At 34.8% G+C, this 27,362-nt stretch overlaps 2 protein-coding genes across 3 annotated transcripts; one reads left to right on the top strand and one right to left on the bottom strand.

Annotated features, from left to right (window-relative positions):
- The first annotated feature begins 2,308 nt into the window (after nucleotides 1-2,308).
- Nucleotides 2,309-23,208, top strand: LOC111507912 (protein henna). Its single transcript, XM_023163298.2, has 7 exons — nucleotides 2,309-2,525; nucleotides 12,768-13,068; nucleotides 13,124-13,283; nucleotides 14,602-14,801; nucleotides 14,987-15,249; nucleotides 21,215-21,444; nucleotides 22,876-23,208. Exons 1-7 carry the CDS (start codon nucleotides 2,442-2,444, stop codon nucleotides 23,030-23,032), a joined length of 1,395 nt encoding a protein of 464 aa, XP_023019066.1. The 5' UTR covers nucleotides 2,309-2,441; the 3' UTR covers nucleotides 23,033-23,208.
- Nucleotides 2,937-7,131, bottom strand: LOC141481076 (uncharacterized). 2 transcript variants are annotated; one of them, XM_074172164.1, is made up of 5 exons: nucleotides 6,103-7,131; nucleotides 4,973-5,048; nucleotides 4,313-4,568; nucleotides 4,032-4,253; nucleotides 2,937-3,975 (listed from the first exon to the last, which is right to left on the bottom strand). In XM_074172164.1, the coding sequence occupies exons 3-5, from the start codon at nucleotides 4,481-4,483 to the stop codon at nucleotides 3,661-3,663; spliced, it is 708 nt and encodes a 235-aa protein (XP_074028265.1). In that variant the 5' UTR covers nucleotides 4,484-4,568; nucleotides 4,973-5,048; nucleotides 6,103-7,131; the 3' UTR covers nucleotides 2,937-3,660. The 2 variants fall into 2 exon arrangements, with proteins under 2 accessions (XP_074028265.1, XP_074028264.1); XM_074172163.1 differs by lacking the exon at nucleotides 6,103-7,131 and having other exon boundaries at nucleotides 4,973-5,733.
- Nucleotides 23,209-27,362: the final 4,154 nt, after the last annotated feature.

Raw genomic sequence — 27,362 nt, 5'->3', positions numbered from 1 at the left:
TGTTTGGGCAATCCTTTCTAACAATTCATCTCTCGAACGTACGGGTATTTTGTAAACTTTTTCTTTAAACATTCCCCACAAATAAAAATCTAATGGATTAACTGAGGATACACTACAAAACACACTTTTGTCTATTTTCCACTATATTTCTATATTGTTGACCGGTTTCGGCTATTATACCATTTTCATTTTCAAAATGGTATAGTTTTGAAAATGGTATAATAGCCGAAACGGTCAACAATAAAGAAATATAGTGGAAAATAGACAAAAGTGTGTTTTTGTAGTGTATCCTCAGTGAACATGAATTTCCACAAAATAAACAAGTCGTCAATCGAAGAAGTGAAACTAATGGATTAAGATCGGGTGATCTCGCTGGCCAATTCCATGGTCCCAAGCGCCTCATCCACCGATCGTCAAATAGTCTATCCAGTTCTGCGCTCACTTCTCTTGTGCAATGTGCAGGAGCTCCGTCTAGTTGGTACCAACAGTTTCGATAATCTTCGAGTGGCAGATTATCCACGAAACTGTCTACAGTATTCTCCAAAATATTCAGGTAGCTTCTGGATGTTAATGACTCCTCGTATATCACGTACCTCAATTTGTTGTCCATCAACATGCAGAAGACATTAAAACTAAATTTTTCTTGAAATCCGGCTTCTTTTGTGACGTGAGGATTTTCACTGGACCAATAATGACGATTTTTTCTATTGAAAATCCCTTCTCTCGAAAATTTCGATTCATCAGTCCAAATAATTTTATTTAAAAAAAGTGGATCTTCTTGAATGCGTGTCAACAACATTTCACAAAATTCTACTCTCTGTTGAGGATCTTGAGGTTTCATTGCTTGAATTTTGGTGAATTTATAATCATGCATTTTATGTCTTCGCAAGATTCTTTGAACCGATGAATATTTTATACCCAAATCTTCTTCAGCACTTCTATCGATGACTCGGGAAATGCGTGAAAATATGCTAAGACATTAATCTGGTTGTCTTCGAAAGTTACGGGTCGAGGCAAGTTTCTTGGTGCTTTTAAAGTTGATCCAAATGCATTGAAATTGTTCTGAATTCGTATAAATTTCTTGAGGTTTATTCGCGGTAGATTAGGATACATTTCATTGAACTTTCTACATGTTCTGCTGATAATTTTGTCACACTGTCCAAAAATAATAAACAAATTCATAAGAACTTCGTTTGAATAGTTTTGTTCCATCGTTTTGAAGGTATTTGCAACTTCTGAAGTGACGAAAATGTCGATATTATTAGGAGAATGTCACAACGCTACTGTCAAATAGTAATCATGGCCTGCTTACCAAATACCGAATGGAAATACCATTCTGAAGGAACATTTTCACAAATAAATGTTCATAAGTCCGAAACTTGACTAGTTAGGTATAGGTATGATATACATAGAAAGAAAGCAAATTTCAGCAGCTTTCCGAATTTTCAATAATATACAGGGTGTTCCATTTAAAATAATCAAATTTCAGCAACTTTTTCAAGCAAACGAAAAAAACTGTTTTTTTTTACCACCCTGTATTGAAGTAACGGAGATTAGGCTGACGTGTGGGAAGTGTCCAAGTATCACCTAACTCCAAACCAAATTTCGATATCATAGTACTTCTTAACTAAAAGATATCGGCATTTTTAGAAGTCATGATTTTCGAAGAAAAAAAATGAAATTAATTTTTATTTCGAAAACGGTAACAGATAGGTATAGGGAAATATCAAGAAAAGTTGCCGGCAATTGTTGGAAATTCCAAAAATAATATTATATACAGAGTGTTCCATTTGAAAAATCAAAGTTGCTACTGCTTTCTAATAGAAGCGGCAACACCGCATTGTCGAAAATATTTTAGTTGGCTAGAGAATGTCCGAATATGCCCTCCATTAAATTTTCAAAGTGATCCGTTGTCTGGTTCACCAGAAACGTCTAATGTGCCATCCACCGTGAATCAGCCTGTATATTGGTGTCGATGAAGGAGATTCGATAATAACGAAAAGGATCATCATATATTTATAGTTTTTCTTGAACCAGAATTGATATCAGTTTGCATGACAGGCAGATTTCAGTATTCCTTAAGAACATCTCTCGAGTAGCTTCAAACTATATACTGGTGTCGATGAAGAAGATTCGATGATAACGAAAAGGATTATCAAATATTCATAGTTCTCATTGAACCAGAATTGATATCAATTTGCAAACTTGATCAGTTGAGTTTCTCAAGAGTTATTTTGCAATGTTATGAAGATGATGACCAAAACAAATTCATTTCGTAAGCTAAAATCTCATTTGAAAGCGGTGATAACGAGTAGCCGCAATAAGCATTAGGAGAAGAAATAATACAAAACAAGTTTATTTAAAGCCAGCGTGAAATAACTATAAGTCAGTTGTTTGATAAACTTGTAAGTGTATAAACGTTTCCACTCGTCATTTCCAAGATGATGTCCGCACCAAGAAATATCAATTACGCAGATGATAAGAAAAAGAAATTAGCCTCACCGGATAGTAGTCCTCCGGACATTGTAAGTATCTGACAGTTTTAGGAAAGTTTCAGATTGGATCGGTCAATTATTTCTTTTTCTGAAGAATTTGAGGTGATGATGAAATGAAAGGATGGAAATTTACAAAAAATAAATATAGCTTTTCCATGTAATATAGGTATGTTCAAAATAACTGAATGAATTAAAATTTTAAATATTCATTTTAGATAGTATGAAATTCGTGCTTGTTTTTTATTCTGAAAAGAAAAGTTGTCTTCTGACTTTTTATTGATGTTTGGTATGGCTTACATTTTAGAAGAAGTCAACTAACAGATGTCGTTTAATATACAAACTAATAAATAGTGTCAGCAACACACCAAAATAAAGAACAACAGTGAGTCAGTCACGTTAGATTTAAACGATGATGCATGTTATATTATATCAAGAAACATTAGGAATGTTCATGAGAATTGAGATTTTTGAATGTTTTCTATCATTAATGCATTATTTGAATCATTTGTCTATTTGTGTCTCACTCAATACTAATAAAGGTGGTGAAAAAACTCATGATCTTCAACAAATTGCCAATGAATTCGTCGGATACTTCACGAATGTTAGTCAAAACCTAGTAAATGACATTCTTAAAAGGCCAAATTACGGAAAAAACTATATGAAAAATTGAAAAATAACTTCTTTTATTTCTGACCGGGATATTATAAGCTTATATCGTCATAGTTACGCTATCAATAAAGAGGGTCATAACTCCCTTGGGACATTATAGATTTTATAATTCCCTCTACCTTTCACAAGTAAAAATAAATAGAAATGAAAACTGAACCATATTTTATTTATTCGCGTCATTACAAATAATAAATGTACAATTTTGAAATGTTCCCTGAAAATTACTTCCGCCACTGGAAACAATTTCTTCTTTTGTATGGCTGGAGCTTCTGTTCACTACAGTCGAGGTACCTGCCTCTTCTGATGATAAAGTAGACAACATACGCGCCGTTTTATTTCTCAATTCGATGCTATCCTCCAAATACCCCTCCGCCACCGTGGAACTTTTCCAACCTCCGTGTCTTTTTAAGTTAGTCATAGTTGCTCCTGCATTGGCTAGAGCAGTAGCAGAAGTGCGACGAAGGCAATGTCCCGTATAGGAAGATGAGTTTGGCAATCATAAATACATTGCGATTTTGCTGGGGATTTTCCCAAACATGTTTTTTCCAATTGGCTGAGATGTACATTTATTTTGTCGGAAGCTCAAAAAAAATCGTTCAATACCTTTAGGACGCAAAGACATATAAAGTCTTAATAAAGGCAAAGCGGAGAACTCTTTTTCATCCACAACTGTAAATTTCTTCGATACACCAGTTTTACTTTCCGGTACGTTCACTACCATAACGGAATCCCGGTCCTCTATATCCGATATCTTCATATTCAAAAGTTCCTGACTTCTGCATCCTCCAAAATAACCCATAAGCAAAACAACCTATAACAAAAAAAGGAAATAAATACACACAAAAAGGAAAATAAGAAAAAAATTACCTTATGCAATAAATGAATATCATTAGGAGCGTCCTTTAGGAATCTGATAACATCTTTAGGAGATAAAACAGCAGACTTTTTCGGCTTATAACTCTTACTCTTCCGTTTCAAAAAAGCCTGTAGTTCATTGAACTTGGTGATATCTCGTTTCTCATGTATAGTCACCATCGATTTTAGCATTGACCATTTAGTCCATAAAGAATTCGGACTATACGTTTCTGACTGAAACGAATAAACACAATTACTACCAAATCTACCGAAAAACATAGAAAATTCCTTACCAGTTCTTGAAAATATGCCAGAAATACAGTTTCAGTGACATCTTTTGGCATAACATTTTTCCGTGTCAGCCAGTCCAGATATATCTTGTATTCTTTTTGGTATACGGCTTCACTTTTCGATGGAATTAATGATTCTCTTGCTTGTTCAGCTTTTTTCAAAATATCCTCCATTATATTTGGGGTAGAAAACACGTTTTCACCGCAAACACAGCTTGATAACAAAGTTCTGTTTATAAACAAGTAACATAGCAACAACCTAGCAACAAGAAAACTCTACTATAATCAACGGTACCTGATTCAAATATACCGGGAAGGTAATGAATTGGTACATTTTTCCGTTTCAACAATGAACAAAATTTTATTGAAATCGGTCAGAAACAAAATTATCTATGTACCACGGGAATTAATGAGCCTTAATAACCTCAGGCAATTGCTGTCCCTCGGGCCAGAGGCCCTCGGGACGCAAACTTTGCCATCGGTAATTAAGGCCCTCCTAATTCCCTTGATACATAAATAACTATTTTTCTAGAAGTAACCAACGAATCAGAAATCGAGCGAACCATACCGAGCCTAAAAAATAAAAAATGTCCCGGAATCGACAACCTCCGAGCAGAAACTATCAAATTGATAGCTATGGAACGAGCAAAACCATAAACTCACCTGATAAACTGGTCCCTCAGTAGTGGAATATGTCCAAGCCCCTTCAAAATTGTTATTATTTCACCACTATTTAAATCTGGAAATAGAACCAATTTGGAGAACTACCGTCCAATATCTGTAATTACATATTTCGCAAGCAAAAATTTTTGAGACTATCCTGAAATCGCCAATCAGCTCATACCCAAATGAAAATAATACTTTATCCAAAAATCAATACGGTTTTCAACAGGGCAAATCAACTGTAGACGGCATATCAGTTCTCAAGAATCAAATTACTAAATATGTGTCAAAATTAAAGACGCGAAGAGTGATCTACACAGTTGAGTACGGCGTTCCTCAGGGAACCGTTTTGGGTCCGCTACTTTTTAACATCTACCCGAACGATATTGTGTCACTGAATGTGGAAGGTATATCACCTTCCACATTCAGTTTCGCTGACACTGTAATAATTTTTCAATCGGAATCATGGATTTCTCTGAAACAAAAAGCAGAAACAAAATTTCAAAATGATAATTGAATGTATTTCAAAAACACTTTATTGTGAGATTTTCACTGAATTGTTTTACAAAAACGCAACACGTGTTTCGCCATACAATGGCTTCATCTGGCGTGTCTTTCAACTAATTCTACACATTCAATACTAAATATATATATAGTTTATGGAGTACCTGAAATCAAAGTACCTGTAAACGAAGTACCTGAATTTTAAGTAGCTGATATTTTACCTGAGTTTCTAACGAATTAAATTACCTGCACTTATGTTCCATTCAGTAACGGAGAGTTATTGAGTTATAATTGATCATTCAGTAAATTACCCGAATTCCTGAATCTATTGATTTCTAAACATTCTAGAAGATTAAGTTTCAAACTCTTCTCTTCTAAATGTAACACCTCGTACTCATGATTGAACTCATGTCCTTCTGCTAAAAGATGGTTTGCAAATGTGGAATTGGTCTTTCTATTTACAAAACTACTCCTATGTTCTTTAATTCGTTGGAAAAATGTTTTTCCTGTTTGGCCAATATACAGTTTTGGACAAGAGCCACAAGTCAGCTTAATGGTTGTGCTGCTGTGCAATAGTTCGCAAGTGAATTATTGAGTATAAATATATCCAAAACATTTTACATTACCTTCACTTCATACGCCAAGAATCTACCAGATTTCAAATCACTTTCAATAAAATACAATACTGCGTTGTTGAAGTCGAAACTACTGACACCTGTATTGCCCGTCAAAGGTTGTTTTTATGTGTGACCTGTATGATGCAATAGATATTTAAATACATTGAATGTGGTTAAATGTCATAGCAAAATAAGGAAATATAAGAGTAATCACAAAAAATATGTGTCCCAATTTGAGTACGTCAATGATCTGACCTCTGATTCCTTTCAAACAATAATATGATTTCATTTTATTGGACACACATTTCCTAATTCATATCTTGAAATTACACTTCGACCTGATAACGTCTATTATTATCTCATGAGAGTTTTTTAATTATTTTATATCATTGAACTATGAACTGATTTATGATGGAATAATAAGGAAAAACTCTTTCAACATAGTGTTCTTAACGATTTTCCTCTGGAAGATTGAGAGCTTAGAAATACTATCAATAGAAAAATAATGATATTGCTTTCATCACTGCAGTTGTTGTTGCACTAAACTAACCGCAGTACTGGTTAATTATTCAGATAAACCAAGGTCATCGGGTCAAATGACTTGTTTGAATTGGTTCGCAATATACCTTTTGGATTCTATGTAAACAAACAATATTGATGTTTACTATGGAAATATCCACAATTAGTTACGAAAATACTGATATATTTTCTTTCTGGTCATGTTCACTCTAAAAATTACAGCACAAGAATACCGGATCAGTAACCTACTTAGGAAACAAACTCGAGAATCCTCAAGATATTGTTGATGCCTTCAGTATTTTTTTTAGTGAGGTGTATTCAAAATCTGGCCCACTTTTGAACAAAGTTGGTACAGTGAATAATAATGGTCATATTCATTTTTACCCCATTCAAGAAAATGAGGTTATATCTGCAACTGAAAAACTAAAGGACAAACTGACATCAGACCCAGATATGATCCCATCATTTTTGTTAAACGATTGTGCTGGAACATTCCTAGATATTTGGAAATTAGCTAAAGTCCTGTATACAAAAGTGGTGAAGAATCATATATAGAGAATTATAGAGCCATATCTATTTTATGTGTTTTCTAAAATTTTTGAGATTATTTTATATAATCGCATATATGCTTCTGTTCAACGGCAACTATCTTAACATCAAAATGGATTTGTTACTAAGCGTTCTACTATTACAAATCTAGTCACTATTACTCAATTTATTCCCAAGGCATTATATAACAATGACCAAGTTGATGTTATATACACGGATTTCACTAAAGCATTTGATAAACATAGTAACTTGCTCAATAAGGAAGATATTAAGGGTGGACAGTTTTCAAATAGACACCCTGTATTAAGCTTGCCATATTTTGCAGTTTTATTTTATCAAAATATTATTGATCTCGCTCATATTAATTCCCACAATTTCATTAAATATTCTGGCAACACCTTGAATTTATTGGAGCCTCTGAAGACACCCTACATTTTATTCTATGAGAGAGGGGGCATTGGCAGATCAAGATCTTCAGATGATGTTGTGCTGCAGGTTTTTCCGGGTTTTTCTGCAGCTGAAAAAGCAAATGCGCCACTGGAATCAATGAAGTCGCCCCGGAGCGCCAATTAATTTTTGTTGTTGTTTCATAATTTCAATAACACTTTTATTCAATAAATGCGTGTTCTGTTTACCATCCAGGGTTTCATTGAATAAATACATTCACTTACCTATTGTCTGAATGTAATGATTTGGTCTGAATAATATTAACAATAAAACCTAATAGCGTCATAACAAACTACTTCCAAGGAAAAAACCAAATGGTTCTAGCCTGACAAAGAAACGGGTTACTCACTGATGCAATTTCCTTATGATGTTACACTAGCCAGAAAAATGTAGGTAAAAAAGGAAAGTAATTGGTGAAGTCGACGATACGTATAATTAGAAAATGATACCCTATCAAGATGTACAGGGTGGGCCATGGAAAACTTGACATGGAGGTTTTGGGTACTAATCTTGCAAATCCTAAAAAACGATCAGAAAGGTCGATTTTATTGGGATGGGGACAGGTTCTTCCCCATTTACAGCGTCGTCACTTCAACCCCGGAGCAGAGGGGTGAACAACCCTTGGAATTTTAATAGGGAATAGGGGGCGAGTCTCACATCGTTTGGAAGACTTGTAATTCTCTAAACAACGGTGTACATTTTTAAATTTGGACGAACCATATTAAATTTAGAGGTGAAGTTACTTACTTTATTGTCATGGGAGCATATGCTCAAAATAGGCACCTCCAGCTTCCATGCAATAATAGAGATTCTGCTAGAAACGTTCTTGAACATTGTGGAGCATTTCTGGAGTAATTTGGCGACATTCATTTGTGATTCGTTGCCGGAAATCTTTGAGTGATGCAGGAGAGGTACAGTAAATTCTGCTTTTCAAATGACCCCACAGAAAGAAATCTAACGGCGAAAGGTCTGGTGATCGTGCTGGTCATTCGATAGTGTCCCGTTTCCCAAAGCAGTGATCCGGAAAAGTCTGACCTAAATACTGCCGAATAGGCAGAGCATAGTGCGGAGGAGCCCCATCTTGTTGAAATATTAACCGATCCTTCCGAAAATTGTGGTCATTTTCAATAATATCAGTGAGAAGGGGATTAATAGAATTTTCCAGAAGCTCCAGATACATTTATCCGGTTAAATTGCCTTCTAAAAACAATGGGCCAACAATACGGTCACCAAAAGCTCCAGCCCATACATTTAGTTTTTGTGGATGTTGAGTATGCACGTCATGAAAAATGTGAGAATTTGAATCAGCCCAATAGCGACAATTATGGCGATTAACTGTGTCATTTAGAAAAAAAGAACCTTCATCACTGAAGCAAATGTTGAGAACAAAATGTGGATTTTCCACCGCTCGTTCACTCACCAACTCTCAAAATTGCAAGCGTCGATCGAAATCATCTTCATTCAGTTCTTGCGTTAAATTTAATCTTGTAAGGATGCATTTTGTGGGTTTTTAAAATACGCCGAATGCTAGTTCGTGACACTCCGGAAACAAGTGCTAACTTTCTTGTGCTCAAAGTATGGTCTAGCTGAATATGGCCCAGAATTGCCACTTATGTCTCCTCATTTGTTACTGGTGGTTCGATTTGCCATTTTTTATTTGCTACAGATCCAGTTGCGCAAAATTTTGCAATTGAATCAAAAACATACTGTCGCGACACATTCTTCTCATGTTGTTGATTGAACAGTTCAGCGGCTCTCGCAGCACAACGTCTATTTCCATAGTACAGTTCAATCAACTGAACCCTCTCTGAAGTTGCGTAAACCAATGTTACTTTAGCAACACTTTACGGCACTTACTACTAGTAATAATGTAGATATCTCTTTTAACATAAAAATGAGAAATAGAAACAATATTTTTAACCATTTCTCAAATGTAATAGTCGTCTTATCAGAAAAGAACTAAAAAATTAACAAAAAAGTAGCGTAAGAAACAAATGAAAGAGTTTCAAATACATTCCAACTGAGTAGTGGCGTACAACAATTTTTTGCTATCAAACATATTGAAAAAGTTAATTACCGGAAAGAACTCTTTTAAATGAATCCAGATTTAAAAAAATGTACACCATTGTTTAGAGAATTCAAACGATGTGAGACTCGCCCCCTATTCCCTATTAAAATTCCAAGGGTTGTTCACCCCTCTGTTCCGGGGTTGAAGTGACGACGCTGTAAATGGGGAAAAAACTGTCCGCCTCCCAGTAAAAATTGACTTATCTGAGCGTATTTTCGGATTTGCAAGATTAGTACCCAAAACCTCCATGTCACGTTTTCGATGGCCCACCCTGTATAAAGCACCTGTGTTATTTCAGTACCTTGAAATTTGCTTCGCATATTTGTTGATGATTGGGTGGCTTGGAGGTTATACAGTGTCACCGATAAAGTCCGCATCAAATGGGAAACTTTTTTATTTATGGTTTTATGTGAAATTTGATTTTGGCAGTAGATTTTGCTTAAGAAATGATGTCAAATGGCGTCTACAAAATAGGTCACGTGATTTCCTTAACCTGTCAAAATTGAAATTTAAAAAAAGAAACATCGAAAAATGACATTATTCTTCAAAATATCCAAAAATATCACAGGATAAAAACATTTTCTTTTGTAATTTTATACCCACACACCAAGTTTCAAACCCATAATAAGTATTTTATATTTTCACTATTTTTCCGCACTCCTGCTTTTTCTACTTATCAAAATTTAAGCACACCTGTACTAAATCATTTATTTTAACTAAACTCGTCACCGAATTTCTTTTTTTGTGATATAATAATATTTTAAGAGCCTCTTTGATGTTAAAAACACATTTTGAAAAATAAAAGTTGTCAAACTTGATGCAAAGTTCATCTAGTTTCAACGGGGCTTTCAAAACTATACAGTACTTGAGTTTTTTAATGAGCAAATGGCCTCACAATATGAATTAGAACAAAACGGAACATTAGGAAACATCATTTCGTGATTCTTGAAGCCCATTAAATAAAAGAAAAAAACTCATAGTATTGACATTTACCTACTCCGCTAACAACACTAATTTAAAAAACTGGGTAGGCTGTGAAAAAATATGAAACTACATGTGTTTTAGAAAACGTCACTGTCCCTGAATAAATTAATGCCCGTTAGTTCAATGTAATGTATGAAAATTAAAATAATATGTTATCTTTACAAGAAAAAATTGAAATTGTGCTAATTTGTGGTGAAAACACATTGCATCGACAAGTGGCTGATATTTTTAACGCAAGACATCCTGGTAGACATGTTCAGCAATCTACTGTAAGTAGGATTTTAAAAAAATTTGAACTGACTGGTACGGTTGAAAATACTTTTAAAAAACGTCATAATCCATCACGCAATAATGATGAGGTTCAGTTGGCTGTCTGCCTGGATGTTATCGAACAGGGAAAATCAAGTATTACCAATATTGTAGATAGAACTGGCGTTAAAAGAGAAAGCGTAAGAGCAATTTTACATAAAAATAAATTCAAACCCTACAAACCCAAATTTATAAATACCTTAAAGGAAAGAGATTTCGATGTTCGACTAGATTTCTCTTTCTGGTAACGAGGAGAAGTACAAAATCCTATGGACCGACGAAGCTACCTTCACATCGAACGGCGTAGTCAGTTCCCAGAATTGTAGGTGGTGGGCTCAGGAAAATCCTCATTTTGTGATAGAATGTCGGGACCAATATTCATTTAAAACAAATGTGTGGTGCGGTGTTTTAAATAATCAGGTAATGGGACCATTCTTTTTTAGACACAATTTAACTTCTCAGGATTATTTGCAATTTCTAAATACTGAGATCAGTGATATAGTGGACAATATGCCGGTTGAAATAAGACACAGTCTGTGGTATCAATGTGACGGGGCTCCTATTCATAGTTCAAGACAAGTCAAAGAGAAACTATTAGAAATGTTTAGGGGCAAAGTTATTGGGCGAAATATGGAGCAAATATGGCCGCTTAGGTCGCCAGATTTAACCCCACTAGATTTTTTCTTGTGGGGTTACTTAAAACAAATCGTTTATAAACAAAGACCTTTTCGTGACGTGAATCACCTAGAAACTGTTATTAGAAACTCTATTTTAAACATAAACCCTGTGAGTATCAGCAACTCAATAAAAGATGTATCAAGAAAGACAATTATCTGCATAGAACGCGATGGAAGACATACAGAAATGTAGTATACTTAATGTCGTGAGTCTTTTTTTCGTGTTTTTTTGCTATTAGGTATAGGTACATGTTTATTTTCAGTTCCTTTTAATTAAGATTAAATTCCACTGTATTTTTTGTTAAAAAAACAATAAACACTCTAAGATATTGTTTCCTAATGTTCCGTTTTGTTCTAATTCATATTGTGAGGCCATTTGCTCATTAAAAAACTCAAGTACTGTATAGTTTGGAAAGCCCCGTTGCAACTAGATGAACTGTGCATCAAGTTTGACAACTTTTATTTTTCAAAATTTGTTTTCAACATCAAAGAGGCTCTTGAAATATTATTATATTACAAAAAAAGAAATTCGGTGACGAGTTTAGTTAAAATAAATGATTTAGTACAGGTGTGCTTAAATTTTGATAAGTAGAAAAAGCAGGAATGCGGAAAAATAGTGAAAATATAAAATACTCATTATGGGTTTGAAACTTGGTTTGTGGGTATAAAATTACAAAAGAAAATGTTTTTATCCTTTGATATTTTTGGATATTTTGAAGAATAATGTCATTTTTCGATGTTTCTTTTTTTAAATTTCAATTTTGACAGGTTAAGGAAATCACGTGACCTATTTTGTAGACGTCATTTGACATCATTTCTTAAGCAAAATCTACTGCCAAAATCAAATTTCACATAAAACGATAAATAAAAAAGTTTCCCATTTGATGCGGACTTTATCGGTGACACTGTACTTTATAGTCAAGAATGGGAGTTCACGATTTTGTATCGATGCCATCTGTTACTGATGTATGCAAATCGTGATCTGTTTGGTATAAGTAGAAATATGATTTTTCAAGTAACATTTTTCACTTTATATTTGTAACTTCTTACAGAACTAGGATAATTCTCTCCAAACTATGTTAATATCTGGAAGTTTTTACTTTGATGTATTTCATTTCCAGCCAAAGCTCATGCCAGGGGGAAACTACATAAAAATTGGAAAGGATTCTGCACATAGCACCTGTCTCATTTTTGCACCTCCTGCCGAAGAAGTGGGAGTTTTAGCGAAGTACTTGGCCATTTTTGAAAAGCATGGAGTCAATTTACTGCATATCGAATCCAGACCTTCAGCGAAACTGCCCGAAAACTATGAATTTATGGTGGAATGTGCCCCCTTGGGAAATATTGGAGCGGCAATTGAAGACATAAAACATCAGAGTGAATATTTGAATATAATCACACGAGACTATAAAGATAATAAAGGTAAGGTACTTTGAAGAAATTGAGCGCATCAACTGAAGTAATCCTGGTATTTCAGGAACTGTGCCGTGGTTTCCAAGGCGTATAAGAGATTTGGACCGTTTTGCTAATCAAATTTTATCCTACGGCGCCGAACTCGATTCTGATCATCCAGGATTTACTGACCCGGTATACAGGGCCCGACGAAAATACTTTGCTGATATCGCATTCAATTACAGGTAGGTTGGAAATTTGAGTTTTCTTTCAAACAGTTTTCCAACAACATATCAACATACATTTGTTGACCAAGCTATCTCGGCACTTACTGGGAAAATTTATAAGTTACTAGATGAAGGTAAATCTAGTCTTTGCGTGTTCCTGGATTTAGCCAAAGCTTTCGACACGGTAGATCATGAAAAGTTGTTGCAGGTTTTGGAGAATACAGGAATACGGGGGAAAACATTCAGGTTATTCAAAAGCAATAGGAAACAAAAAGTAATGACATATGGAATACCCCAAGATACTGTCCTTGGTCCATGAATGTTTTCTACATATATGAATGATATTTTCTCAATTAAAACAGCTGGTAACATTATACGCCATTTTATATGCCGCCAATACGTAGGACGAGCTGAAAAGAAAAACAGAAAAAGATCTTATTGAGAAGCAGCGATTGGTTTGAACATAAAAACTACGATAAAACTCATTTTATTCCTCGCGATGGAATTACTACAAGGAAAATTCTAGACACTACTTACCTGAAGATACTATATCGTGCACTGGTTGAGTCGCGTTTACAGTAGGTATGGGATCCTTTCTTGGGGTGCAGTAATATCTGTACATCTGAAAAAACAAGAAGTTCTTTGAAATAAGATATTAAAAATAATTTAAAACAAAAAATACATCCCCAACAAATGATTTATTCGATGAAACAAGAATTTTAGGATAAATATAGGTGCATAATAATTCATATACACTTACAAAAATAAACACATTCTGCAACAAACAGAACCCAACTATAATACCGGCAGAAAAACTCAAAATATAGTACAAACAAATCTGGTTAAAAAAAACAATAGGCCAAGGATCTCATGAATATCTAGCTTGTAAAATGTTCAATGAATTGCCAGATACATATAAACTATATATTTACCAAATCAATTCATTTAATTTAATAAAAAAATGTTTAAACACTATTTGTGCACAATTAGTAGGTTCATATTCCAATCAATTATAATTAATTGATTCCTAACTGTTTTATTTGGGAACATTTTTGTAGCTGTTCAATGTTCTGCAATTGTAAAATACTTTTGTAATCTAAATTTCAAACGTCGAATATATGTTTCTACAAGAAAAATCAATTTTATAGTTGAACGGTCTGTTCAAAAACGCATTTGTTTTTGACTTTGTTCCGAATCGAAATACAAAACTTGCTTTTTTCCTGATATCGTCTATTTTTTCACTGCGAATTATATTTTCTATAATTCACAACGATGAGTAACGATAAAGCCCAAGCAAAAATGTGTTATTTTTGGTCACCATTGAAAAATATTACAGGCATGGAGAAAAGTTACCATTCGTCGAATATACTGAAGAGGAAACCGAAACGTGGGGCAAAGTTTTCAGGCAGTTGACAACATTGTATCCAACACATGCATGTAAGGAACATAACCACGTTTTTCCACTTCTAGTGGAAAATTGCGGATACCGAGAAGATAATATTCCTCAGCTGGAGGACATCTCGAATTTTTTGAGAGGTAAGCCATATTACTGATATTCATAATGATGAAGTTGAAATGAAAATGATAGATTTCAATAATTATTTCATGAGTATAATAAGAATAATGATACGTCTTCATTCACCAGCACATAGCAATGACAAATTTCACATGATTTTTTTGTTATAATTTTCACAAATCTTTCCTTTCCGTTCCTTTTTCAGACTGCACTGGCTTCACCTTACGACCGGTTGCGGGACTACTTTCCTCCAGAGACTTTTTAGCAGGACTTGCATTTAGAGTCTTTCACTCTACACAGTATATAAGACATCCCAGCAAACCATATTACACCCCTGAACCAGACGTTTGCCACGAATTACTAGGCCATGTCCCTCTATTTGCTGATCCTGACTTTGCCCAATTTTCACAAGAGATAGGCCTTGCCTCACTAGGAGCACCTGATGAATTTATTGAAAAATTAGCTACAGTGAGTATGAAATGCCTATTTTATTGAATTGTCCGTTTTTTATGAGTCTACTCCAAACTATAATATCTCAGAGAATATATATTCAATTCAAAATTATCAGTTATCTATGCGCTCGGTTGGAAATAGGTCTGGGGAGTATGGTGGATGAGGCAGAACTTCGACGTTCAATTCGTTTAATTTTCGGACGGTGATTTGTTAAACGTGACAATCTGTTAAGTCTTCCTATCAGGCAGTTTGCTACCAATTTAGAGCCAAAAGCTTCCAACGCCTTTTGAATGCCCGAGAATATTTTTATTGACTTGTGTATGAGGTTGAATTATTCCAATCTCTCCGCACACAAATCAATAGCGTGAATTTCTGCTTGAAATAGAGTCGTACAGGTTCCTAGGCAGGTTGATATCTCTGTCCTGGGTCTGCGATTGAAAACACCTGCACCAGAACCGGAAGGTGTTTTTGATCCATCTGTGAACCAACAACTATCTGCTCTTAATATTTCCTTCTCCCGAAGGATCCAGTCCTCACAATGGGACTCTGATGTGATGTTTCGACCTGGTTTATAGTGAATCATACTAGCTGATGATCACCAAACAGAAATACACGATAAATGGTTCAGCTACAATATATAAAGATTTTCATATTCATATATCTAACTAGTACTATGTTGCTGTATCGCTGCTGTTCCAATGTTTTGACAGAATCAGAATCAACGAACTTAGGCGTGTGCAGCGTTATAGAACAGTGCTTTCAAAAAATTGTTCCACAGCGCCATCTAGTGGCAAGTTACAGAACAATTGATAGCCTAAAAACCTTCTCTATGAAAAATTACTTATACATGTCAAGTTTCATCACGATCAGTTAAAATCAAAATCAAATCAAAACAAATATGCTTTATTGTCCAAAGTATATACTCGTTGACAAAGCTAATCATGTATAAATGAGTTTCACTATAATAACTATACATTATACATATACATTGGTTTAATGTATGTGTCATACTGACATATGGTTACGATTTTTAGTGAACAGCTAAAACAATTATAGATAAATAAATGAAAATGCATATATAAACGCACATAAATACCACACACATACATATGAACGAATAGTCAGACATTAACAGGTAAATAAGGAAGTCAATAAATAAAATATATTATTACGCCTTGGTCAAAGAAGAAACGGACTGGTTTAAGTTTGACGATAGTCGTGTCACGAAGTGTTCTGGCGATGCATTGAATTTATTGGAGCCTCTGGAGACACCCTACATTTTGTTTTATGAGAGAGAGGACATTGTTAGATCAAGATCTTCAGATGATGTGGTGCTGCAGGTTTTTCCGGGTTTTCCTGCAGCTGAAAAAGCAAATGCGCCACTGGAATCAATGAAGTCGCCCCGGAGCGCCAATTAATTTTTATTGTTGTATTTATTTTATTTTTATCGTTGTTTCAACACATTGTAATAATTTTATAAATATATAATAAAATATATAAATAAATAAGATAAACAGATACTGTTTTCAAAATTGCAGGAGCTATTAAAATCAACATAAGCAGTGCTTGAACAGGGAATAATTTTATTTCAGAATTACATCCATATCTTTATCAAAGTACTCTTGAACACTATAAAACACCTGGTCAATGAGAACTTGCTTTACAGATTTCCTGAACTGATAAGGTGATTGGATATCTTTAAGACTGGTCGGTAGATGGTTATATGTTTTAGCTGCATTATAGATCAATGAGTTTTTAATCAAATTTGATGATGGAATAGGCAGTCTTAATTTGTCGCTTTGGCGAGTGAAACCAACAACAACATCGTAAGATGATTTGTTCTTATGTACTAGGCACACAGTTTCGAGTATGAATAAAGAAGAAAGTGTTAGTAATTTTTGCTCCTTGAACAAGGGTTTACAAGACTCTCTAGGCCCAACTTTGCACAGATATCGGATGGCAACTTTGAGCGATGTAGAAGTTTATCACTTACCAACCAACCAACCAACAAACATCCATTTTTATATATTAGATATAAAAATGGATGTTTGTTGGTTGGTTGGTAAGTGATAAACTTCTACATCGCTCAACCGATCGTGATGGAATTTGACATGTATGAGTAATTTTTCACAGAGAAGGTTTTTAGGCTATCAATTTTTCTGAAACGCGCCACTAGATGGTGCTGTAGAACAATTTTTTGAAAGCACTGTTCTATAACGCTGCGCACGCCTACGTTCGTTGATCCTGATTCTGTTGGAACAGTAGCGATACAGCAACATAGTACTAGTCCAATATAAATTAATTTGAACATGAAATATAATTTTGAGATCCACAACTTGCTGATTTGGTGGAAAAATAGAGGTGATATAGAGCTGCAAAATAATGCATATTTCTTTATTTTTCAGTTGCCACAACACTTTTTTGTAATACAATTGAAATATTTCAATGTAAATGGTGATAAAAATGAATATAATTATTATTATTATTATTATTATTTATTAACTTCAGGTACAATATAAAATATAGAATATAGACAGAGTAAAAACAAGTTAAGTTAATAAACTAAGAAGTCACATAAACTGTTGCCAGTTTGTGTGTGACTGTGAAAATTACAATCAAAGTTAAAATCACTTAAAGAAAACTAATAAAATAATAAAAATACAACATTCATATTCAACCCTAGATATATCCTTATTTACACTTACATTAGCTAAAATACATATATACACATATATACATATATATACATATATATATATACACACACATACACACATATACACATATATACATACATACACATATACACATACATATGGTCAGTTTGTTTTTCGATTTAAAGATATATTTATATAATAACGGAACACTATTTGAGGTTAATAACTATATATGTATGGACACAGAAATATTATCAATACACTATTTTATGTATCTCTGTACGTGGCAAACTGGTAATGTAGTCATTCAATCGTTTTTTAAATTCATTTTGGTTTTTTGAACTTTTTATTTGATTGGGTAGCGAATTAAAAAATTTGAGGCTGAGGTAGCTGTAGCTTTTTTGTCCTACAACTTTGTTCATAAACGGCATTTTGAAGTTAAGTTGTTTTGTTCGAGTGTTGTATTCGTGTTCTATCCTGGGGTGTTTTTGTTTTGATTTGAAGCATTTTATATTAGTAAGCAGAAAGAAGAGCTGCACGGGATCAAATATATTTGTTTCGTGATAAAGGACATCTGTTGGGTGATTCCTCTTTTTTTTGAAAATTATTTTAAGGATTCTTTTTTGTGTTATTATCAGTTTATTCATAGTAATCTTTCCAGCTGATCCCCATGCCAGTATCCCGTAAGTTATATGCGTTTGGATGAGAGCGAAATATAACGTTTTGAGTGTTTTGTTGTCTAATATGTCTCTTAGGACCTTGAAACGGTGCTTTAGAAATTGGAGTTTTTTTATTACATAGATTATATGGGATTCCCATTTGAGTTGGTCATCTATAACAATCCCGAGATATTTAAACTGTTTAACAGGTGTGATATTAAACAAGCTGGACACATTGAGGGAAGTAAAAGATGGTGAGGAGCGCGCAGAAGCATAAATTGGTAGGTAGTACGTTTTGCTGAAATTTATTGTGTCATAAATAATGACGAATATAGTCTACGTTGATTGTATCATTATCAAAAAAAACGAATTCCAAACTTGTTGCCATCGAACAATTTCTTTGGGGCGCAGATATTTTCAATATCGAAAGTTTTAATTCGATTTGATAAATCAACAGTCTTGTAAATTCACCGATATCAGAATTAAAATATGTTATCTAGTTCCGGAGATAATCCTTGTGGGAGTTTTGAGCGAATTTTCCTGTGTCGTAATAAAAATATTCATTAACTTATCTTCGTTTCACATGAAACATGATAATGCTGACCGCAATGACATATCATTTCATTATTTATTCTTCAATAACGTTCTGTATCAGTACGTTTCCATTTTCCTTGGATTCGTAAAAAAGTGAATCATAGATGCACAGTTCAATCAATAGGTCATCGAAATGATAATTAAATTGGTATTAATTGCATCGAACTAATTATTCTGTTGTTGTTCGTATAGTTGCTTTGTTTTCCATTTGAAACTTTTTGTTGTTGAATTTTTTTTCGAAATTCTTGAAGTGGCGTAGTATTTTTCATACCTCATAGTTTTTTACAAAAAACAAGATATACTAAAAGTATTTGTTTGATTTTGTCTGTATTTATTCAATACAATCTTTAAACTCTATTTTTCCCCATTGGGGATGGAAATTCCTGATTCCCTTTCCTGATTTGTTTGAAGGTGATTTGACAATGTTTCATGACGAATTTCACTAGTTCGGACTTCCATTGTCTACTATATGAAATGATTTGAAATCCCTGAAACAACTAAAAAAGAAGAATTGAAAATGAGTACCTGAAAATAACAATTATATTAACCAAAATAAACCTGAAATGAAATAATAGTGAAATAAAATACAAGTAAAAATAGAACAATTGAATAAATAAAAATAAAGAAATGATAAAAGAAAGAAAATAAAAATAAAAAAGTGGAGAGGTTCCAAGTCACGTTAGTTCACGACGTTTCGATTGTTAGTATCTACAATCGTCTTCGGGTGATGACTGGACTGATTCCTCCGAGAGATGACTATTTATAGGTCGTTCGAGTACTTTCACTTATCCCCGCTTTCCATTTTCCGCTTCACTGGTTCCGTGGGAGATGACCGTTTGGCGGGAGTTGGCCATTTTTCGCTTGATGATGGGTTTCCATATGTTGCGTATTTCTACGCTGGCTTGGCTGAATACGTTGTTGGACAACATGTATGCGGCTTCCTTGAATTTTCTTCTAAACCAATGTTCCTCTCTGTGCAAGATCTCAGCTTTGAACCACTCGATGTAGTGTTGATGGGTCCAAACATGGTCAGCTATTCCTGATTTGCTGGTTTCCCCTTGCTGTGTGTGTTTCTTGTGCTCGGCAATGCGAACATTCAATGGCTTCTTAGTTTCACCAATATAGGATTTTCTGCACTCACAGAGTATCCAGTAAATGCAATTCTTGGAATCGCAGTCCGTGTTTGGTGGCCTGGTTTTCGTGAGGCTGCTACGGATAGTGTTACCGGATCTGAAGCAGGTTCTGATGTTGTACTTGGAACCAATTCTTCTTATCCTCTCCGATAATTCTCTGATGTAGGGAAGTGCAAGCACTGGTTGTGACGGCTTTTCTTCCTTGCGAGGCTCCTGCTGTCTTCTAGCCAAAGTCTTTTCTACCATCGCTTTGGAGTAGCCATTCCGTTGAAGGTCTCGAGAAGGAACTAGACACCATCAAAAATGATCTGCGCGTCTGCCCGCGTTCGGGTAGCGTTCTCGGCGATGGCGCTTCAGTGCTTAGACCACCCCTCTATCCCCGCGCATCGTCCCCTGTTGTCTTATAGTAGACGCGACACGTAATGGCTACTGCGTTGCGTCAAAAACAATTCGTCCAAATTACTTAGTGTAAAAGACAAAGTTTATCTATATCAAATACTCAAGACAATTGTATAAATTTTTATAAGAATTTGACAGATATCCTAAGATGTGCATCATGCATATGGTTGCAAAACACTGATGTAGATATGTGTTATCGCGGACTTTTATTTATAACTATTAAAGGTAAATAATCTTACGAAAGAAATGTTATCGGTTCAGATGAAATGGAAACTTTTTAGTCAACTGCTGAATATGAATCTATTCATGCATGCACATCTCTTCATTTTTTATTCCCAGTATTTCTGAGAAGTAGTTTTGTAGAATCGTTCTATAAATTTGAGTCTATCCATAATTAATGTGATATCTTGATCATACCTAAAACTACTCCAAACGATAGATTTCATAATCGAAAAACCTTCAAAATGCCTCTCTGTTAGGCAGAACTGAATACCGGGATCTGATCTTGTGATTCATCCGATACATTTTTTATTTTCAGTGTTTTTGGTTCACCGTAGAGTTTGGTTTGTGTAGAGAAAACGGAAAATTGAAAGCCTACGGAGCGGGACTTCTGTCTAGTTTTGGTGAACTTCAGTATTCTCTTGAAGATAAGGCTGAAATCAGGCCTTTCGATCCACCAAAAACAGCCCTACAGAAATATCCCATCACAGAATTTCAGCCAATATATTATGTTGCAGAAAGCTTTGAAGATGCGAAAGAAAAAATGATGTAAGTAGGTTTACTTTTCATTAGGAGAAAAGATGATGTAGAGGAATCCTTCAACCATGCAAACGTTTACAAAACCGCAACAAGTGTTTCGCTTCACAATTGCATCTTCAGGCGTCACAATACTGGAGTATAGTGACGCAAGAAGATGTTATTGTATGGCGAAACACGTATCGCGGTTGGTGAACTGTCAAGTGAAAATCTCACATTGAAGTGTTTTTTTGAATAATTAAACTTTGTTTCTATTAGGAAATAAAACAACAAGAGCTATTTATTTCGCTTCCTCAACAGTCATATCTGTGATATAAAGAAAATAATAGAAATCTCTGTTTTGATTGGCTTTCGGGTTTTGCCGTGGCCTTCTTTGGTTATAAACTCAAAACGTTTCGACTGCAACTGCGGCAGTCATCTTCAGTGACGTGGTCGACCACGTCAGCAAATAGTTATTTTATAACTCATCACAGCAATTTTTTTCTATCAGTTTATTTAGTAAAACCAAAATTAGTCTATTAGCTCTCATTAAACTAGAGTTTTTCACAGTTCATCGTTTAGTGTTGTGGTCTTAGTTCGATAAACTTGATTTTATCGTCTAATTCTTCAATGTAATGTTACGTTTTTACTTTATTTCCACTTGACTGTATCGATACGCTCCTGGCTAGCGTTTATATATCGTAATCGAATGCAGTTGAAATTTCGGCAAAGTTCCGTCGAAAACGGTTGCATTATTCTCGCTGATTCTAGAGTGGTGGGGAATCATCGTGCAATCGCACGCTCTTAGCTATATCACCATTTGTTTATGAATACCAGTGGCGGCCAGCGTTATTTTCTTCGGGGTATGATTTACAACCATAACTTATACGGCATTGTCTATGAAAAAAAGCGTTGTTGAAGTTCTTATCATATTTGGAGTGGAGCATATGCAGTACTCAAGAAAGGAACTAGTATAAAAATATAGTAGTTTTTCTTCCAATAGTAGTGCTACAAGGTTCTAAAGGACAAGTCTGACAGCTTCCCTTTAGAAAAAGGCCATCTATAGGGTCGTTAGAAAACTCAAATCTAACTTATCTGAGATAAACAAGGGTCTCCACGCCGATCTGTTGTAAATCGCCTTCTACATTTCTCTGCAGCTTTCACCGATGAGGTCTTAAGCAGGTCAAAACAGCGCTGTTTCCAATCAGATAACGAATATTTTGTTTTTGAGCTCTTGTTGTATGGGATGGCTTTGCAGTTCAAGCTGTAGAGAAAGACAGACGGCGATTTCTCGTAAGATTCCAGTTTATTGTCAATCTCATAGAAGGTATTTCGTGAAGGGAGGAATATGTGAAGTCGATTTCCACCTCCTCCGTACGATTTTGTCCTATTTACATATATGTATTTGAAAAACTGTAATAGTTACATTAGTATTTCATTTTTTAATTTCATTTTATTTTACAGAAAATACGCAGCAACAATCCCTAAAGGATTTGGTGTGAGGTACAATGCCTACACGCAGAGTATTGAAGTTCTAGACTCGAAACCTCAGATACAGAGGTTGGTTAACAATATCAGTTCTGAAATGGCAATATTGATAGATTCCTTGAAGAAAATGTAACATACGAGCTGTTTTGATAAATTAGTATTATAAACACCGAGAAAAAAGTCCTTTACCATATTGAATTTAATTTAGTTTTAGATTAGTGTAGGCTACGACATATTTCATTGTTATGTATTCTGTGATTTTACTCTAAGCTATGATTCAATAAGTGAATAAAACATTTCTGTATTGAATTGTTTTTTATGCTTCATTGTCTAAAAACCATAGGCAAATTTTCTTCAGTCACTATACACATAAACACATATGTATACACACATACATATACATATAATACACATATACACGTATAATGTACATATAAACATATGTATACATACATACACGTACATATAAAGTACAAATCACATTAAAATAGCTCAAATATAGGATAAAAATAAATCTGCACGAATCTGTCTGTTTAAAAAAAGAATCTCATAGGTCGAAACTTGTGCGAGCTAAGGATTAACGAGGTCTTACCTTTTAACGTGTGATTCCTAACACGGGTTGGACGATAGCAAGTGAAGATCGATCGTTCAGACTAGGGCTTGAACCACCCACGCCGAACCGCTTGGCTACCGACCGACCAATATTGACATATTTTGAACAATTTTATCCAAAGACATACAATACATATACTGATACTGAAGAGGGATATTACAAATGAAAAAAATGATATTAGAAAAGTTTAAAATGATGAAAAAGCAGTATAAAATACTCTGTCTATATAATGAGTGATTTTTTTGGTGATATCTTTTTGGCAACACTGTTTTTGACAGATCACGCGTGAATCGTGTCTTATGTCATTGTCAAACTTGTTCAGTTTGATCTATAATTCAACCATGAATCGACTTACGAATGAACAACGCTTGCATATTATTGAATTTTATTATCAAAATTCATGCTCGGTGAAGAAAGTGCATCGTGTACTTCTTCCAATTTATGGGCAGTTTCGTCGGCCTACTGAGGGAGCTATTCAGAAGCTTGTGACTAAATTTCGAACCCAGTTTACATTATTGGACATCAAACCACCAACACGCATACGTAAAGTGAGGACCAAAGAAAATATTCTGGCTGTATCTGCCAGTGTTCGTGATGACCGTGAAATGTCGATTCGCCGCCGTTCGCATCAATTGGGCCTCTGTTACTCCACTACGTGCAAAATTTTGCGAAAGAATTTGGGTGTAAAACCTTACAAGATACAGCTGGTATACGAATTGAAGCCACACGACCTCCCACAACGTCTAACATTTGGTGAATGGGCGCTGGGAAAGTTGGAGAACGATCCACATTTTTATCGAAAAATTGTGTTCAGCGACGAGGCACATTTCTGGTTGAATGGATACGTTAACAAGCAAAATTGCCGCATCTGGAGTGGAGGCCACCCACAAGCAATGCAAGAGCTACCGATGCATCCCGAAATAGTCACTGTTTGGTGAGGATTATGGGTCGGTGGCATCATCGGGTCGTACTTCTTCACAGACGACAAAGGCCGGAACGTTACTGTGAAAGCGCTATTGTGTGATGATAGATGACTTTTTGTTGCCCAAAATGGAAGAATTGAACATGACATACATGTGGTTTCAACAAGACGTTGCCTCATGCCACACGGTACGCGAAACAATGGCCCAATTAAGAGCCGCCTTCGGTGAACAGTTTATCTCACGTTTTGGGCCCGTCAATTGGCCACCTAGATCGTCTGATTTAACGCCTTTGGATTATTTCTTGTGGGGTTGCGTTGAGGCTCATGTCTACAGGGATAAACCAGCAACAACTGACACTCTGGAAGCCATTATTGAAGCATTTATACGTGAAATACCGGTCGATATGTTAGAGAGAGTGTGCCAAAATTGGACCATGCGCATGGGCCATCTAAAGCGGAGCCGTGGACAACATTTGCATGAAATCATCTTCAAACATTACATCATACTGATCATTCTATTGATTCCAATAAAGAGTTCATCAATTATTTCAAATTTTTTGTGTTGTTTTGAAAATCAAATCCTATACAAATCACCCGTTATTGAAAATAATCTACAAACGTTAAAAATAGATAACAATAATTATTGTACTAGTAGAAGTCTTCTAAACTGTAATAGGGTCTAACACATGATAAATATTTTGGTCAGGTGAATGAATAAACATCTTAAGGCCGTTATAATGTAAGGACAGAGTAGGGGTTGGCTTCTTTTAGAATGTGTGAATTACGATGTGAATTTGAAAGATTCAAATAGGTTGGATTTTCTAGAAGATTTACAAATGAACAAAGAATTACATAACAATCCCCCTTGTTAATACACAAGTACAATTGAATAGATCGTATATTTCTTTACATAGACGACTAATTAACCAATTGAAAATCAACATTTCTCAAAATCCCAATTGAATAGTTCTTTGCTCACCTTGGACAATTCTTACGTATTGTGGTTACTACATATGTCATTTGTCAAACTAAATATGTTCTACTTATAATTAATGATGACCTTACGTCTATGTAAAATTTTCACTCCCTTTCCTGCTCGTACTCATCATTGAACACGCTGGAAATGATTCTATGATTTTTAAACAATATATTAATATGTTGAACCCAAAAGAGTATTTATTGTAAAGTTCATGTTCACGTATACTTACAGCAGTGTTATACTAAAGTTTTGTACTTTGGTTTTAGAGGATCTTCTTGTAACGGGTAATTTTTTTGAGCGGCATAGAATTTGATTTTCAAAACAACACAAAAAATTTGAAAAAATTGATGAAATCTTTATTAGAATCGATGGAACGATCAATATAATTTAATGTTTGAAGACGATTTCATGCAAATAATGTCCGCGACTCCGCTTTAGATGGCCCATGTGCAAGGTCCAATTTTGGCACACTCTCTCTAACATATCGACCGGTATTTCACGTATAAATGCTTCAATAATGGCTTCCAGAGCGTCAGTCGTTGCTGGTTTATCCCTGTAGACATGAGCCTCAACATGACCCCACAAGAAATAATTCAAAGGCGTTAAATCACACGATCTAGGCGGCCAATTGTCGGGCGCCAAATGTGAGTTAAACTGTTCACCGAAACTGCCATAAATTGGAAGAAGTGCACGATGCACTTTCTTCAGCGAGCATGAATTTTGATAAAACTCAATAATTTGCAAGCGTTGTTCATTCGTAAGTCGAATCATGGTTAAATTATAGACCAAACTGAATAAATTTAACAATGACACAAGACACGATTCACGCGTGATCTGTCAAAAACAGTGTTTTACGCCATCATCAGGGCAGGTATCGCACTGATGATGGCGTAAAAGCAGAAAGCGCTACGCAATTTACAAATAAATGATTTACACGAAATACGATAGCATAAAAATGTGCAAACATTCGCCTTGTTTTTGGAACAGACCTCATAAAGAAGCGTCTCCACCAAAAATTTCAGAATATTTTGAAATCCTTCAAAAGTTAATGACTTCTGTAATGAATTCGAGAAAGGTGGCATAAAAACTGTGCTCAATTATAAATTGTTACTATTTCCTTGGACAACACAAAAGTACGCCGCATTTACTTTTCAAGGCAAACCACAATTGTTTCGATTCGAATTACAACCAAACGAAGAGTACAATTAATTTTTCATGTTAAATTTGGAATCGACAGAGTTTTTTGTCTACCATAGAATTTACAGCGACTCTTACTAAAGTTATTGTCATTATTACATGAAATACGAATAACAGTCTTTTTTTAACGCAGTTCTTAAATTAGACAAATAGAGTTTCTTTTATAAAATTAGAATAACAGTGAAATTGAAAATGATCAATGAAAATCCAAGCTGAAAAAATTTCAGAATTATATTCCTTTGGGTGCCACACAATTTCAATAAATGAGCCTCAGGGTACACCTCCAATAAATGAACAATATTTTGAATTTCTCATCAAACTAATATTACCAAGTGTTCTGGCCATGTCTTCAATTTATTGGAGCCTCTGGAGACACCCTATATTTTGTTTTACGAAAGATAAGACATTGGAAAATGTAGATCTTCAGATGATGTGATGCTGCAGGTTTTTCTGGGTTTTCCTGCAGCTGAAAAAGCAAATGCGCCACTCGAATCAATCAATTCGTGCCGGAGCGCCAATTAATTTTGTTTTTTCATAATTTCATGATTTGTATTACTTTCTTCTTCAGTATAATTGTTTAATATCAATATCAATTCGAATGATTGATTTCACCCATTCAGATTAGTGTCGTAGTTGAGCTTTGTCCAAAGGGAATTCCATGGTTCGATTTGCACCGGACAAACCGCTGACGCAACTTCTCTAGAATTTCATTTTCGTTTCAAAAATTATGGAGGGGGGTTGATGACGGATAT

This window comes from Leptinotarsa decemlineata, unplaced genomic scaffold (genome assembly GCF_025532065.1).
Source record: "Leptinotarsa decemlineata unplaced genomic scaffold, Ldec_3_MD MMD2_tig00000035_RagTag_RagTag, whole genome shotgun sequence".
Lineage (NCBI taxonomy): Eukaryota > Metazoa > Arthropoda > Insecta > Coleoptera > Chrysomelidae > Leptinotarsa > Leptinotarsa decemlineata.
The sequence above is the reverse complement of the archived record's forward strand: the minus strand, read 5'-3'. Positions and strand labels throughout refer to the sequence as shown.